This window comes from Trachymyrmex cornetzi, unplaced genomic scaffold, assembly GCF_001594075.2.
Source record: "Trachymyrmex cornetzi isolate Tcor2-1 unplaced genomic scaffold, Tcor1.1 scaffold358, whole genome shotgun sequence".
NCBI lineage: Eukaryota > Metazoa > Arthropoda > Insecta > Hymenoptera > Formicidae > Trachymyrmex > Trachymyrmex cornetzi.
Window position 1 is genome coordinate 664390 of NW_017298300.1, and position 17237 is coordinate 681626.

Consider the following 17237-nt stretch of genomic DNA (forward strand, 5'->3'; position numbering starts at 1 on the left):
TAAGCGCGTAAAACTAAAATATGGCTTTTAATGTGTGTTTTTTATTTGAAAGAACAATATTAGAAAGTATGAAATGTATAAGAATAAAAGGACTTTTTTTTTCTCTAGATTTTGATGAAAACGATGCCCACGTCGATGTTTAGGCTGTTGACCGGCCAGGAGTCTCCGGTGTACATATAAAAAGCGTTCAGTTGCCTGGCTGATGCGTAGTGAACAGACAATACATCCACCATCCACTACCATACTATCCGCTACCTTTATTGTACAGGTTATTCTATGCAAATCGCTTTGTGTTTTCGATTCTTATGGAACGATTCGATACATTCACCAGCTCCTGCTTAGTAAACGAGACCTACATAGGTACGTCGCAGAAACGTTACTAAATATCTACTCAAGCATAATTTATATGATTATCAATTATTGTAAGAGATATACGTATAGTACTTATCAATGAGATTCTCTATAACACGTATGTTCCCTGAAATCTTGCGAGCTATTGTTTCAATAACGGTCAGTGCATTACGTCAATGCTATTGATTTATCGTCTAGCGAAACGATAGAGGAAAAAAATATTGATTTTCAGTACACAACAAGTGGATGTTATAGAGAATCGCATTATTCGCGCCAAGAAAGATAGGTGATGCAAATGAGGCAGTTGCACATGATTATAAATAGCACAAAGCTCTTTACCAACAGCTGGAGCAGGGCTGGAACTGTATATTACGTAGTTTAATGACGTAGTAATATTTATAAAAAGGATCTCCCTCTATCTCTCATGGAGACACTTTAAGCTAAAGCGTTTATTTAATCTTTTTTATCTTTAAGGCCGGCGAATACTTGCGGCGCGATGCCCGAGTATATTAATTTGTACTAAAATTATTATCTACCGTAGTAACTTCGGACGCGTAAATCTCGTGATAAATAACGCCATAGTAATTATATAGAAGAGCACAGTAACGTATTTTATACGTATTCTATACGTATTCTATACGAGAGGAATTTTTTAAACGAGTAAATTATAATACGTTTTGCAATACATTTAGCTGATTTTCGGTAAAAGATATAATAAATTGCGTATCATTGAATACATGTTATTGGACAAAAATGTTGATTCAACATCATGTATGTTTACATATCGCTTTATCGATGCCTATATTCTGTGGTATAATACTCATTTGTATCAAAGATGAAATTGTAATGCAGCACGTTTACAGCGCGATATTATTGTTCAGAGGGACGTTTAAAAATCCTTCACATTATGCTTCATAAACGACTATCTAAATTGTGGGTAAACTTTAAATATTTATTAGGAAATTGTGCACTTACGGATATCGTAATATTTGGAGCAAACAAACACTTAAAACCTTTTTTTATTTCCTATTTTCTCACCAGTTATCGCTTGTAAAAAAAAATAGGCAATCAAAAAAAGTTTTAAGTTTTATTTGCTTCAAACATTATGATATACGAAAGTGCACAATTTCCTAATAAATATTTAAAATTAGTATTAGTTTTTTTTTTAAATATGCGCGCGTATGTGTGTGTATGAGGTGTGCGTGTGAGATTTAATTCTTATTTCTTGTGGATGATAATCAACTGTAAGCTTGCAAAAGTCATCTTGTTCCCAGTATGTTACATTAATCATTTGCTTTTTCGATCACATGTTGATAAATGTTGAGAAATGGCTGTGTATTTAAGAGTGTATCTAGATTTTATAGACATAAGATCGCACCCGATGTAGGCACTTTAGAGTAGATGCCTTTAAACTTTTTTCAACACTTTATGTCCTCTAGATCTCTCTTGATATTTTATAAATTCCCTACTTATTTTAATAGAGATTCAATATCTTCATCGAATTCTTAACTTTAATTATAAATCTTTAACTTAAAATATATATATTTTTTTTCATAGTACGAGTTGTTCAAAGTATCATGCCAATTTTTTAAATAGTTATCGATTAGATATCTTCACATATTTCGGAATTTTCTCACGCCATTCCAAAATAATTTAGAAAATAATATTTTTAAGTGCTCTCATTTTATTTTGCAGATTTCTGTAAAAGAGTGGTAAAAACACTTGAAAACCTTTCTCTCGATCTGTTCCTCTATCAATCTACTTTATTGATCTGATTTTATAGAATAAAGTTCTTTTTAATTCAATTCTCCGCGTCCGTACAAATTTAGTTCATAAAGATAGTCCTGATAATTAATCGTAAAAAGGTTTTTAGACGGCACCTTATCAGCTTGCAGTAAGTCTTCACTCACCATGTATAATACTTACATGTAAAATATGTAAATTGTATTCGACTTAATGTGGCTTCACTGCATATAGGCATACATAATGAGACATCTAGCTTTTCCCAACTCTTGTAACTCTTCTTGTCGATGGAAAGTTTCTTCTAAAATATAACAGACTGACTCTCACTTCTATGTATAACCCAATAAGATAAAAATTATTGATTCCAGAGAAATGTAACTCTGGAGAAATGTTACAGTCGTTCTGCTAAAAAAAAAGGGAAGAAAGCGTCTCTTCTATATAAATACTATATGCCATAATAATCTAAGTTTTATCTATTTTTGCTGAAGATTTCTCACCTTTGAGCTATTCTGCTTTAAATATCAAGAAGTGTGCGATAACAAACTTTGAGATTCCTGATGTCTGATAAAATTTCAATGCCAAAGTACATTAATTAGTGAGGCGTAACAACGGGACAGCGCATAATTTTCGACGAACTGAAAATTATTCAGATTTTATCAGAGAATGTGTAATTATTTAAGGAATGACGTATCCTAATTTGTTGAAAGTTAAGCTTGTATTGTCTTCACTTCTGACATCATTCAGATACAGGGCATTTAAAGAGAAAGCGTTCATAGGATTAAGTAGGACATTTAAATAAATATTATGCAAAATATATGTAATAAACATAAAGAAAATTATCTTTTCGAAGATGAAACAAATTAAGTTATGCTCGACATTCAAATCGAGAATTGTTTCTATCTATAAAATAATCAAAATTACGAGGTATGTTAATTAAACATCTTTCACTTAGTGAATACGCTCTCCAAAAAACCATGAACTTTTCTTTTTTAAACTGCCCGTATAAATCATAGAATTTATGTTCACATATAAGTATCATAACATATTGTACAAAGTCATACGTAAATTTGTTTAAATAATGAGAAACGATAGTTTTATAATAAACTAAAATTTAATTTTAGAACACATGTTATGGGCATTTTTTGGCTTTGTATACATAATGGACATGAATTCTTCGTATCTGAATTTAAGTCAATTCTTCAATTATACTGATATTTTCAAAGATCTCTTATTTGCCATAGACGTGATATTTCCTATGGGACAATTCTCTGTGAGACGCGTGGATAAAGAATATGTATATACAATTTTTTCGTTGTCTATGATACTTAAATGATATAAAAGCGGAAGTAAGGCACAGTGCCGTAAATTGTTGCGCACAGAAAGTCTCGTGAGGATAGTTACGTGAGAAATATCACAAAATATATATAATATATATAAATATATAAATATATAATAATTCTCCATTACTTCATTGAGGGAGGTGTAGCGAAGTATATTACGATATTGCATATCATGGGGAACCGATATATCAGTGTGGAGACCTTCATTCATTACGGACAAATATCTAAACAAATATGCAGAAAGTATTATCTTTTGCCGGAATCACCAGAGTCTAAGAGAATAAATCGCGACTACGTGATATACGTTAGAGAAATGAATTTTGGCATAGAAATTTTAACCATATATTCGATGAGTAACACAGAGCGGTATGAATATAATATATGGGATCAAACAAGATGTGTTATATATTGGGTGGCTGAAACTTATCTAGTCATTACGCTAAGAATAAGATAAATATATATATATAAATATAAATAAAGAAAAGTATATATATATATATATATACATAATAAATTAATACTCAGTCATCGCAAGCCACCCTGACTGAATGTGTCTAGCCACATTTTAATAATGACATCTGCAATTCTTATACTATCAACCTGGCCTTGTGTGGTCATTATTTGTATGTTCGTTAGAGATGAAATCTAATATTATTAAATCATTATTATATAGTCTTCTCGTTCGTTGATTTAAATTTTATATTAAAAAAACAATAGATTTTTTTTTATCTTAATAATTTAAAGGCATATAAGTTATCAAAGTATGGCTTATTAAAGTATTTACGAGCTTAAATTAACTCTTACCCTACTAGGTACAATTTGGTGCCTCATCCATATTAACGGGGGCACTAGAATCCGTCCGTTTTTTTTCACCTATTCAGAATGATTCAAAAAATTTCTAAAAATTCACCAACACATTTTCAACTTTCTAGAATAAATATTGGCACTTTATTTTGGAAAATAATAAAATGTAGTATAATTTATAATTACCGAAAGATGCAAAGAAACTTGTACGAACAGGAATTGCTCGGTAACTAATGACCCCCCCTTAGTAGCGTAAGAGTTAATGTAGGCATCATTTGATATTATTTTTTGATATTCTATTAATCTTCTTCACTCTAAATTTGTTTTCTATAGAATTCTTTTTAGATTTTCTACGATTGTTGGTAAATTATATTATATATGAACGAATGCGAAGAGAGGTCTAGTAAACTTGTTCCGTTTATAAATTTAAATAAGCATACAGTTTGTTGAAATAAGATTTCGTCGGGTAATTATTTCCAAGCGTTACAAGACATTTGCGTCAACACTCGTTCTTTTTAACGAGGATATTAGCAAATATCTAATTTATGAAATATTTCGCTGATGACAAAGCATGTTTTGCATCATCGAACCTTACAAAATGAAAAATGATGATCGTGCAAAGTCAGTATGAATGATAGAAAAAAATTCCAAAATTGCAGTCAGAATCAGAATCGTTATAAAGTAATTGAGAGAAAGAACCCAGCCATTCATGATAAATAAAAATAATTATATCTTACACACATATATAGAGCTTGCGCTGTAGCTTCACCAGTCATGAAACATGCTACAAGATATCATGACTGTCTTTATCAATGTTTGTGAGTGTATAATAAGTTATAAACTATAAGTGAGCTATTGAATGTGTATATGGTATATGCTAGTCCATATTAAGATACAATAAAATGTAATTTTGAATTCAAATTCAGACGCAGTTGTCTGTTACTTTGAAGTAAGTACGATGCATCGGTGAAAACGATATAGCTTTTTCTCGATTTTTCTTTTCTCTCTTAAAGGCTTTATTTCTTCAAAATATTCCACATGACATGTGAAGCAATGAGGTATATACATCATGAAGCGTTCATAAAAGCGGTCTAAAATTATCTAAACTATTAATATCGTGAAAAGTAGAAGCACCGATAAGCCACTCCTTTCCTTCTAAAATCTCCTAACGAGATTCTTTATATCCATTTTAGCACCGAGTTAATGTTGACAAGGACGTTAATACATCTTGTAACAGGAATATAAAATGACACTATTTAAGCCTATATGTATGCTTATAAAAAAGAAGTCAGTTTTTTAATCATTTTTCTTCGGTTAGTACTTTATCGTTGTATTATATAGCTTCCATGTTCTATTACTAATCAGTAATATAGAAGTTTAATTAAAATGAAATTTTACCTTGTAAATTTTATCGTGTATGTTAATATATTTTAGTAAAGCAATAATTAAACAAACATAAAAGAGAGCATTAACATACATGAAATACGTGATTAATTGCTCAATCAAATGTACATACAGTGGTATTTAATTTTTTTTACTCTTAATTAGTGATTTATGTACGTTAATTATTCCACGATAGCTTTTGGAAAAAATTTACCGTACCGCACTGGCACAACGTGATACAATAGAATAATTATTTTATATATCCCAAACTCTTAATAATAATTTCTTTATTATTGCAGATTATCTACAATTGTTTTAACCTATTCCCGTGTCCTTAAATTACAAAACCTCTCTGTTGTAATAATTATTAAAAAAAAAAAGTATCATTAATGCAATATCCCCATTTTATGTATGCTCATATACTAACTGGTTGTACTTTTTTTCACATTAGATACAATTACGTTAACTGCAACGTACGTTAGGTATAAACCACTGACATTTTTATTAAGCCGATTATATCAATATTAATATTAATTTATTGAGCCAATGCATTATGATAATTATGTTAGATATTTCTATTAATATATATACTATATTCCTTTGCCACCGTTTTGTTACAAAGATATTGTTCCTACTATTTCTCTATTCATTTAATTACATGGTGTGCAATATATGCAAATTTAACTATTTTTTTTGCGTATGTTCAATTCTTGTTACAATCGTTAATTTTACTTATCAAATGGAAAATATTTACGTATATATATATATATATATATATAATTATATTTTACATTGTCTCCTTCAAATAAGCAGTCGCCATAAAACAATTTTTTTTCTATATATTTTAATTGGATTAATTTTTACTATGTTAAAATTTATTGTATAGTTATAGATATCTTAATGAATAGAATTTGTTCATTGTGAGATACAATAAAGAATTTTTCTATTCTTCTTGCTTATATTTACACATTTTAAGCAATTAATTGGCAATTATTACTAACATAATGGAAGATTTCTATTCACTTACAGTTCAATTTTTCTGAGAATAAATCAAATGTATCCGCGAATGTTTCTTATTAAGAAAATTAAAAAACTTTTGCGATAATCTATACCTCGCAATAAAATAATTATAGATGTTGAAAAACGCTTAAATTTGCACAGATTAAAATGTGTTTTTGGATCTCTTTTTGAATATATTATCTATAAAACATGTGAGATAAATAATAGCTATTATTGATCGATTGTATTATTCTCTACTCTACGTATGCAAGGATACTTAAATCTATGGTGTATTAGACAGAGACAACCAGTTAGCATACATAATAAACTTGTTTCAAAGAAAAGAATTCGTATAACATAGATCGTTCAATTTCATTTTTTAATAATACATTAGGAAGAAAAAGAAGTTGCAAATTGCACTAGTTTCATAGCAATATATTGAAAGAATTGTATGTTGCATACTTTTCCTTAACATAATTTCAAACTTATGTAACAAATCTCACCGTGTTTTTTCACACACACAGAGAGAGAGAGGCTTCCTCTTGCAGATACGCAACGTTAACGTAGGAAGATATTTACGAAGTTTTCTCAATGAGCGATTGAATAAATCCAACAGTGCTTTGCATTTCCCCCACGATATAGAAAATATCCATTCTGTTTTACTCTTACAAAACTTTTATTACTTTTATAGCAAAATGGTGGACACAGGTGCCGGATACGCAGTTGGTGCAGATAAGGTGACGAAAAGTCTGGGAAATATAGGAGTAACGTCGCTTTGCTTTGTCGTGGGCGATTTGACAAGGCTGAGATCAGTTGTCCATAGCGTATCTTCGAGTCCATTCTTTGGCATTACGTATCGCTTCGCTCTCATTGACTTTCCAAAGTTCAGCTACATCGTTTGCCAACGGATCGTCGGGATTCGGTGCGCTCAAAAGCGCCTGTATGGACAGCAAAACTGTTCTAATTTGAAGCGCTGGACTCCACTTGTCTTTGAGGATATCCAGGCAAATCCTGCCCAATCTATAAATAAATCGAGATAAATTATATTAAAACGTTACAATTGAAACAGTAGATTATCCGTTTTTATTATTTTAATTTTAATTGCTCAATTGATTAAATGCAAATGTACACGAATGGTTTTGACGATAATTTATCATTGAAAAGATCTATGTCTGTCAAGAAAGATATTTTGCATTTTTTTCGATGCGAAACGTAAGAAATGTTAGAAACAATTTGATAAAAGCAAAAGTTGCGAGTTTTTGATAACCAAGATAGACATATCACATTTTCAATCTTTACCTGTCTATATTTGGATGATATATTTTTGTTATAAACCTAACTTTCGGTGCAGACATTGGGTAATCTTCTGGTAGGAACAATTCGAGCTTAAATAATCCACCTTCGAATGGCGAATCTTCAGGTCCCGTTACTATTACGTGAAAATATCTAGCATTTGTATCGTCTGGCACTGCACTGATACCAGGAACTGGTTCTTGCATTAATCTTTGAGTTTCTTTAATGATCCTTCGTGGTAACGCTGCCATTGTTTATGCAAAGATCTGTGAAAAAAAGAAATTTACAAGGTTACTAAAGATCATTCTTACATATAAAATATATATCAAATTAAAATTAAAAAATTTATTTAAAATTAACTTTGAAAAGTCTTTAACATTATTTCTCATTCTCAAAGATTTACTTCAAAAAATTCCTTTATTCTACAACTTTTAAAGTTTACAAAATTCATGTAAATGAAACGAAAGAGTTTCTCTGTATTTTTCTTTCCACCTGTCTTTTTTTTTGTACAAATATATAATATAATTTTTAATGCGAATTTTATCTAACGACTTGACGTGTATGAATTGTATTTTATGTCGCGTTAGAACTTTAATAAAACGCTTGTACACGCGTTCGCACAAAAATTATTATTAATAAACGTAATTTTTTCTTTGTTACAAAACCGTCTCATATTAAACCACAAAGAACAACAGACGCGCCGATGCGAAAATCATCTCGAGCCATCTCGTCAGCATCTCTCGCCTACCATCGGGAGAACTTTTCTCTCTTTCTCTCTCTCTCTCTCTCTCCCGCCCTTTCTACACAAAACACAAAGCTGGTCGTCGAACGATCGTTTCGCATTGCGATTTACAAACCGGATATCCTGACATGTATTGAAGAGGCGGAGGATCGATAATCTTTCTTTCGCGAGTAACTCGTCGACAGGAAAACGGACGTACGGCGATCGGCTACGAATTGACAGCGTTGACAGCTCTGCCACACAGAAGAGCACGTACGCACACGTACACTCGCGTGTGTATGTATATATGTATTATGTATACATATATATGCGCGCGAGCAGAGGTAAGCATGTGTGTGTCGCGCAGGTCCACGGTATTCGTTACCAAGTGTCGAGGACAAGACGTGGAGATCTCGAGAACATGAAATCCTCTCGGGGACGTCACGGAATAGTTACGGTCGTCAGGGAATATAAACGAACGAGCGATAAATTTGGGGAGGTGGAGGGGGGTGGGGAGCAAATTGGGGCAAAATCCGAGGACCGTTTTTCGCGCGCGCGAGAAAGAAAGAGAGACAGGAGCGAGGAGCCCATGAATCGCGCGCATCCGATTGCATAAACAAAGGGTGCGAGTGTGACGTCGCGCGGCGATCCGTCGGTTGTTCCGGCTGGTCATTATTGGCCCCCGAACGAACGTATAGCGTATACATACGTATATTAGCGACGGTTGATGCAGGCTGACGTGCCTACCATTCGCAAATCGCACGCGGATACATACGGTATTTCCTACGTATAAGAAACTTACGCGAGTCCTCTGGCAGTTTTTTTCCTCGCAACCGCCTCTCTCTCTCTCTCTCTCGGCGCCCTATATTCTCTTAGAAACCTCGACTTTGAATCGTCGTCGTCAACACTCGTTCTTCTGGTTAATCGTCGTCGCTGCCGCGGCCGCCACCGCCGCCGTCGGCTGTCGTCAACCTCGCAGCCGACTTTCCGGGGAAGGTAGAGAAGGGGGGGAGGGGTATGAGAGAAGGGGGTGGTAAGACCCCAACCGGCCGGTGATCCACGGGTGCGTGGCCCGCGGAATACTCCGATTGTAACCGCTAATTTAATTTCCACCCGTGCGTAGACGTGATACCCGTAGACGGCTGGTGGTTGGTCGACTCTGGATTGCGAACTTGATCGGTAGACCCCTCACAGTCGCCTCTCGCGATTCATTTTATCACGCTACTTGATGGCGCTGCTTGCTCTCTCTCGGTCTTTCGTTCGTTGATCCGTTTGTCCGTTTGTCTCTCACTCGTAGATACTTGGTATCTACTCGCGCGCACGAGTCAAATCGTCGTTCGCTACGTGATAACACTCCTCGTCGATATCCTTTAGTCGCCCGTTATCTCGGAGAGCGTCACCGAACGAACTACGAAACCATGAAATCACGAGAGGCTAGAGTGTGCGATGAGAGCGCGCGTCGACGATGGTCGACGAGGACGACGAGACCGGGAGACGGTGCCTTTCGGTGCCTTTTCCGAGAGTACCAGTTACATAGATGGCAAACTGAGCACGCTGAGCAGTGAGCGTTATCATTCTACAGCTTGCTCGTCGAGTGATTGGCATATTCCATTAAATTATGAAATATAGACCAATCGGATGAAAGAGCTCACTGAGCACTCGTGCTCTAGAGAGGTGCGTTCCGTAACGCGCATGATGCGCATGATGCATCCATTGTCCTTGTTTAACATTTGGTGAGGAACAAGGATAAACGACGCAATTATGCGCATCATGCGAGAAACGGAACGCACCCGAGGCCTAATGCTGGATTCACCCTGCATCCGATTTACGTCGTACGATGCTCTGCAACCAATCAGAAAACAGGATTCCGATGATACGAAGCAAAATCCATCGAAATCCTGTTTTCTGATTGGTTGCAGAGCATCGTACGACGTAAATCGGATGCAGGGTGAATCCAGCATAACAGTAACCATAAGGCGTCGTCCACAATACACGGAGTAAAAAGTAATAGCGTTTTCGGCCCGATCGGGTTTGCACCAATCTGAGTTGGATTAATCTTTCCTATTGGTTGATGTCACACGCTCTACCAATAGGAGAGCGCAAAACGCCATTAATCCAACCCAGGTTGGTGCAAATCCGGTCGGGCCGAAAACGCTATAAGAGTAAGAAATTGACCAATCACAGTCGAATGTGAGAAGAATAATCGATTGTGATTGGTCAATTCTTACTCTTACTTCTTACTCCGTGTATTGTAGACGGGCCTTTAGACGGTTTTAAAATAAGAACCGACTATGAATACCGGCTTATGATTGGCCAATTTCATAACATCGATGTTATAACTTCGGCGGGCCAGTTTGAACAGATCGTGAAAATGCACCTTTATATGTCCTATAGCGACATAACCTTTTTCATAACACGTGTGAGGTTAACTGTCTTTTATGATCATTCCTAACAAAAATATTTGTACATACTAACATAAAATGTTTAACTGCCTGACACATTCTTTTCGTTAATGTCACAGATTGTATCGAAATCATATCGGGAAGTATAATAAAAGAAAAAGTGAAGACGTTGAAATAAATTTGTTACACTATCTATTTATTGATAGAAAACCATGAGAAATCTAACGATTCGTCAAGTAAATAGTAAAAATCTCAAATTTTGTGAAAACATAAAAACTGATGAAGAACTTTTGAAACGCGTACAATGTGCTATCAATCCAACTTTCAACGACATATATGTGCTATTAGACGAACATCTCTCCTTGATATCAAGCGAAAGGAAATTAATTAACGTAGATAATCCTAAGTATTCTTTATCCAAAATAGTCGCAATGGATTATTGTGTTGCCCTGCAGGAATTGTATTGTGCCTACGAATCAGGTTGTCTTGCCAAATTCGTCATGATGGATGAAACTCATATGGATTACAATATAATATTGTCTGACATCAACTTACAGTGTATGAAATTTAGTCCGGATCATGAAATCATTGCTGCTGTAACAACCACAGGAGTTGTAATCACTATGGTATTAAACTTCCAAGTTATGTCAGAGGTAATATTATTTGATTTCAAAAATTTTTATCAGGTTTTATTTTACACTTTTATCGTACGTTTATCTTGCATTTATCTTTTTGATATCCCTGTAGTTTTGAGTAAAGTTCTAATCTTTTGGAAACAGGCTATTCTATACGAATTTTAGACAAGCTATCCTATATGGATTTCATTGTATTTGTAATTTTTATAAGAAATATTTGTAGTTGCTTATCCATCTTTAATTTTTCCCTTATCTCTCTCCAATCCATTCTTGTCAAATCGCTCCCTTTCTCTTTTTCTGATCTTTTTTTTTCGTATCTCCATTCCCTCGTATCTGTTCTATCACTTTGCTTGTCTCTGATTTCCTTCCTAATCTGGCCTGTATTCTATAACTTGTTATGCAGTCGTTATGTATTCATTTGAGTTGCAGAATACAGGAATACATATTAAAGAATACAGGATAAATATCCTAGTGTCTTCCAATCTATTATCCATCTCATATGTCTATTTTTGATTCTTTCTATCTTCTCCTTCGACTCTAATATTTCTACTTCTTATTATTATTCATAATAAGTGTATTAAATCATTTTTTCCTCATTCTTTTTAATATCTTTTTGCCATAGATAAAAGGCAATGTGTTAAATTCTAACTTCCATCTTATATTTATGACTAGTATAATTTTTTACTAGTAATAAATATGGTGAATTAAATATAATAAATTAATTTATATATATGTTAAATTAAATTGTAACTTTATAGGTGGATTTATATTCAGAAGAATTTGGGCAGAATGAATTTGTTACTGTTGGTTGGGGTAGAAAAGAAACTCAGTTTCATGGTTCAGTGGGTAAATCAGCGGCTCAAGCTAAACCAATACACTTGATTCCAAACGAGCTTGATGATGGTCGTATTCGAATCACTTGGCGCGACGATGGTACTTTTTTTGCCGTTAGTTTTCTACACAAGGAAACAAAAATTCGAAGATTTAAAATATTCAACAGAGAGGGTATGTTATGCTACACTAGTGAACAGATTAACGGATTGGAGGAATGTATAGCTTGGGGTCCAGTGGAACGTCTAATTGCTGTACCCCAAATATTGGACGAGAAATATGTTATTGCATTTTTTGAGAAAAACGGCCTTAAATACTCAGAATTATTGCTTCCTTTTAAACCACAAGAAGCAAAGGTATGTTAAATATTGAAATATATGATTTTTTTAAGATTATCTTGCAAAAAAAATTTCATTAAACAAGTATTTTACAGGTAAGAGAGCTGCTTTGGTCACCATGTTCAGATATTTTGACTGTTGTTTGTTACCAGTCAAAAACGAATACTACGTTGATACAGTTGTGGACTGAAAATAATTGTCACTGGTATCTTAAACAAACTCTTGTCTTTACTGAGAATAATCCACTGCTATATGTAACATGGAGCGATAGGATAAATCAATTTGATGAGAAGGAATTGATTTACTTAACGACACAAGAACTTACTTTCTGTTCATTTAATTGGTGTGTGAATCATAGCAGGGGCAAGACTGTGGATGATAAAGTTGTGATTGGTGTTATTGATGGAAACAATATTTTAGTTACTAGTTTTAAAGATGGAATAATTCCACCGCCAATGGCGCACCAATATTTGCAAACTTACGAATCACAAAATGCAATTGTTTTTGCACCAGACATTAATGACAAGTCATCTTTGATAAACAGCAATGAATTCTGTACTGTTTCATGTAATAATAAGTTGACGTTTTTCAAGCAGATGAAGGTAATTTGTCTTAACAAAAAATAATGATGTATATAGAATTTATCGTTGCATTATGTAATTCATCATATGTTATAGGAATCTTCCACACTGACATATGAAGTTATAAATTCATATAGTATTGATTTTGGCACATTATACGATATCGAATATGATGTATTAAAAACTAAAGATCTCCATTATTATATGAATAATTTCTTATGGTTTACAAAAGATATTATGTTGTTTTGTACAGTTACAAACAATCATAATCTTTTATGTGTTTTATCTTTAGATAAAGAAAGTTCAAAGGATTCTCTGACAATACAGTATGTGGTTTCCTAGATACAAAATATCATACCAGCTTCATAAAATTTGTAAAATATTTATCTAAACTTGAATTTTTTTTCACAGGAAAATTCATGTTTTGGATTATCCAATAGAACATATAATTTCTTCTTCCGATGCAAATACAGCTTACATAAAAGTAAAGGAACAAATATTTAAATACACACGGGATGGAAAATTTGAACAAACAAATATAACGTTAAGTAAATTATGCGCTCAAATTGAAATTGTCAAAATTAATTCGGACGACGTTATTCTTGCCCTATCTTTAGAAAATAGTTTTTTTATTAACGGAAAGGAAACTGCTAAGAATATTACAAGTTTTTATGTACATTCTGATTTTGTGATTCTCACAACACTGCAACATACATTGGTTTGTGTTCCGTTGAACGAAGTTGGCTTAAAGCAGCTAAGTGTATATGATTTAACCGTTAAACCTTGGTTAAATACTATGGACAAGACGTCACTTACAGGTGAATACATATTTTGTAATCTCTTTTATTTTGTGTATATCATTGCTTCTCTAACTTTAAATATATTGTTACAGATATCTATATAAGACGACTCGAAAAGGATTCTCGTATAATAACAGCGATACTACATGATTCGAAAGTAATTTTGCAAATGCCTAGAGGAAATCTAGAATGTATACAGCCAAGGGCGTTATCATTGCATATATTAAAATTTTATCTCGATAACTGTAATTATTTAACGGCACTTGATATTATGACTAAACAACGTATAAACTTAAACTTAATATATGATCACAATCCACAATTATTTATGGATAACGTAAAAAAATTCGTAGAAGATATTGTACTACATAAAAAACTGAATTTGTTAAATCTGTTTTTGTCAGAATTACAAAATGAAAATGTCATCAGTACGATGTACGCGAGTTGTTATGTAGATCACACTGTCAAATCTGATATTAAAAGTAACGAAACTAATGATAACGAAATAGTTAATAAAGTAGATAAAATCTGTAAATTATTAAGAGATGTTATGGAGAAACATCATGATGCAGATAATTTAATACAACCAATATTGATAAGTATGGTAAAAAATCAACAAAGGCAGGGGTTGGAAAATGCACTTAGTAAAATAAAGCAAGTCAAAACGTTGAAGGAATCACAAAAATTAACGCTACACAAATCTTCCGTATCTGCCTACGAAGCACTAAAGTATTTACTGCATTTCGTAAATATTGATGTGTTGTATGATACTGCATTAGGCATGTATGATTTTGAACTCGCAATGTTTATAGCGTCTAAATCATCGAAAGACCCCAAAGAATATGTTCCATTCCTGAACAATTTAAAAAAATTAAACACAAATTACATGAAGTATTCTATTAATGTATATCTTAAACGTTATGAATCAGCATTAGAGTTCTTATCTAAAGAACCAGCCAAGTTTGAAGAATGTTTAGATTTCATACGTAGTCAAAAGTTGTATAAGATGGCAATGAAATTGTTTGAGAAAAGTACTATAGAGCATAAAAAAGTAGCTGCAATTTATGGAGAATTTTTATCAAATGAACAGAAATATTTCGAAGCTGGTATGATGTTTTATAGAAGTGGCAATCTTGACAAAGCTTTAGAAACCTTTAGCATGTCAAGTGATAATTGGGAGGACATAATCGCCATATTAAAAGAAATGAAATTAAGGTAAAAAAAATTTTTTATATAATATGCATGAAAGGATATCATCCTCTCATTAGAATTAATCGTATTATATGTTATCTTAAACTATATAAGAATTAATTTCTTCAGCCCAGTAGATTTACATGAACGTTATAAGATACTAGTTGAACATTTGAAAGCAGGACGTAAATATGAACATGCAGCTGTAATATTAAACGAATATTTAAATGACATAGAAGAAGCAGTTGCAGTATTATGTGAAGGAAGAATCTGGAAACATGCAATACGGATAACGATTGATGTTCAACGTTTAGATTTAAATGGTTAGAAAATGGTTAAATATATTAAGTATATATATATATAAACTATCGATTATAAATAATTATGTTTATATACTAAAAATATATAAGTCAAAATCAAATTACTATATCTAAATTATTCATTTTTTTTTTAATAGAAACACATATTAAACCTGGAGTGAAGGAACATGCAGAACACGTGATTTCACAATTGAGTAAAATGAAGACAGATTTTCTAAGCCATAAATCACGCCTTGCTGTAGTAAGAACAGAAATGAAAGCAAAACAAACACAATTATTACGTGAAAAGATTTATAATGATGAACCAGAATATAATAAAGAAATTCCAGATTCTATTAGTGACACAATCAGTATTGCAGATTCAGTTTCAAGTCGAATGTCGCAATTGTCAATATCTTCTAGGTACTTGTATACACCATACGCTTTGTGTGTGTGTGCACATATAAAATAAAAAATGTGTTTTTCAGCAAAAGCTATCGATCAAGTAAGAACCGTAGAAAACAAGCAAGAAAACTTTTAAATTTAAAGAAAGGCAGTATGTTTGAAGATTTAGGTTTAGTACATGCCCTTTATCAAATTATTAGTAATGCATACAAAGATAGAGGTTTGTTTATAGAAGTAATATAAATTTTCATTATTACATTATCAAATAAAGCTCGCAGAGAAACTTTTTAATTAAATATAAAATATAACTAAAATAAATTTTTTTTTCAAATATGTGAAGATATTTATTTTTAATATATATATTTTAATTATAATAAAAATAATTTTCTCTTGTAGGCGAATGGTACCAGCTGGTGCAAGTGCTAATACGATTCGAATTTGATGAAAGTGCAGTAAAAATCTTAGTGGAGGAAAAGGAGTTCTTTGAATTAGTGGAAAATAGTAAATCTGAAATTTGGGACAGATCAGCTCCTACAAGTTTAACTGATATAGTAAGTAATTAATACAAAAAAATATTCCAGGAATTTCCAAATATTACGTTTTACATTTTTTGATTTATTTGTAGGAAAAAAGTGCAATTCATACACAAGCACAACTTCAAGAAATTATTGCACCCATTAAATTAATGGGTAAGTACTCACAAAATACAGTAGATTTCAATTCTTAACAGATTGAGCATTCATTGACCTTTGATACTTTTTTAGAACGGTATATAATGTTTCCACCTGAAGCTGATACACCACCACGCGTGCTAAATATTTTTTAAAAACTTTTAAAAAATAAATAAATATTTTTAAAATGTTGCATTAATGTATGAATGTAAGAAAAAAGTTTTACTAATAAATATAAGAGATTAATGCAATACAGATAAATTATAGTAATTTAGCCTTTTATTTACAAAGGTATGTGTATATAGAGTTAGTAATTTAATCTATATCATTATTATTAAATTTGCAACTAATAAGGCCTAAACATAATAGCCATTTGTATTCGATCTTAAAGTAGAGTCATGCATATATTAAACATCTAAATTTGGGAGCGTTAAAATTTGGATTGCTTAA

The 17237-nt window shown here is 32.5% G+C and overlaps 3 protein-coding genes across 18 annotated transcripts in view; 2 read left to right on the forward strand and 1 right to left on the reverse strand.

Moving 5' to 3' along the window:
- The window catches only part of LOC108763420 (uncharacterized), a 37610-nt gene extending 36327 nt beyond the window's left edge, over positions 1-1283 (forward strand). For all 11 annotated transcript variants that reach the window (XM_018511034.1, XM_018511042.1, XM_018511044.1 and 8 more), the window contains one exon: positions 109-1283. In XM_018511034.1, the coding sequence (XP_018366536.1) occupies positions 109-180 (72 nt within the window). In that variant the 3' untranslated portion in view covers positions 181-1283. The remainder of the gene's footprint in view (positions 1-108) is intronic.
- Positions 1284-7277: 5994 nt separating this feature from the next.
- LOC108763359 (ubiquitin-conjugating enzyme E2 N) lies at positions 7278-10124 on the reverse strand. Of its 5 annotated transcripts, none has more exons than XM_018510883.1 (3): positions 9437-10124; positions 7920-8179; positions 7278-7640 (listed from the first exon to the last, which is right to left on the reverse strand). In XM_018510883.1, the coding sequence occupies exons 2-3, from the start codon at positions 8162-8164 to the stop codon at positions 7430-7432; spliced, it is 456 nt and encodes a 151-aa protein (XP_018366385.1). In that variant the 5' UTR covers positions 8165-8179; positions 9437-10124; the 3' UTR covers positions 7278-7429. The 5 variants fall into 5 exon arrangements, with proteins under 5 accessions (XP_018366385.1, XP_018366386.1, XP_018366389.1 ...); XM_018510884.1 differs by having other exon boundaries at positions 9410-10124; XM_018510887.1 differs by lacking the exon at positions 9437-10124 and adding an exon at positions 9020-9039.
- Positions 10125-11007: 883 nt separating this feature from the next.
- Elp1 (elongator complex protein 1) lies at positions 11008-16950 on the forward strand. 2 transcript variants are annotated; one of them, XM_018511066.1, is made up of 12 exons: positions 11009-11689; positions 12430-12858; positions 12936-13442; positions 13518-13747; positions 13833-14239; positions 14314-15436; positions 15542-15735; positions 15870-16134; positions 16200-16336; positions 16513-16667; positions 16742-16805; positions 16881-16950. In XM_018511066.1, exons 1-12 carry the CDS (start codon positions 11249-11251, stop codon positions 16940-16942), a joined length of 4014 nt encoding a protein of 1337 aa, XP_018366568.1. In that variant the 5' UTR covers positions 11009-11248; the 3' UTR covers positions 16943-16950. The 2 variants fall into 2 exon arrangements, with proteins under 2 accessions (XP_018366569.1, XP_018366568.1); XM_018511067.1 differs by lacking the exons at positions 16200-16336; positions 16742-16805; positions 16881-16950 and having other exon boundaries at positions 11008-11689; positions 16513-16636.
- The last annotated feature ends 287 nt before the right edge of the window (positions 16951-17237 follow it).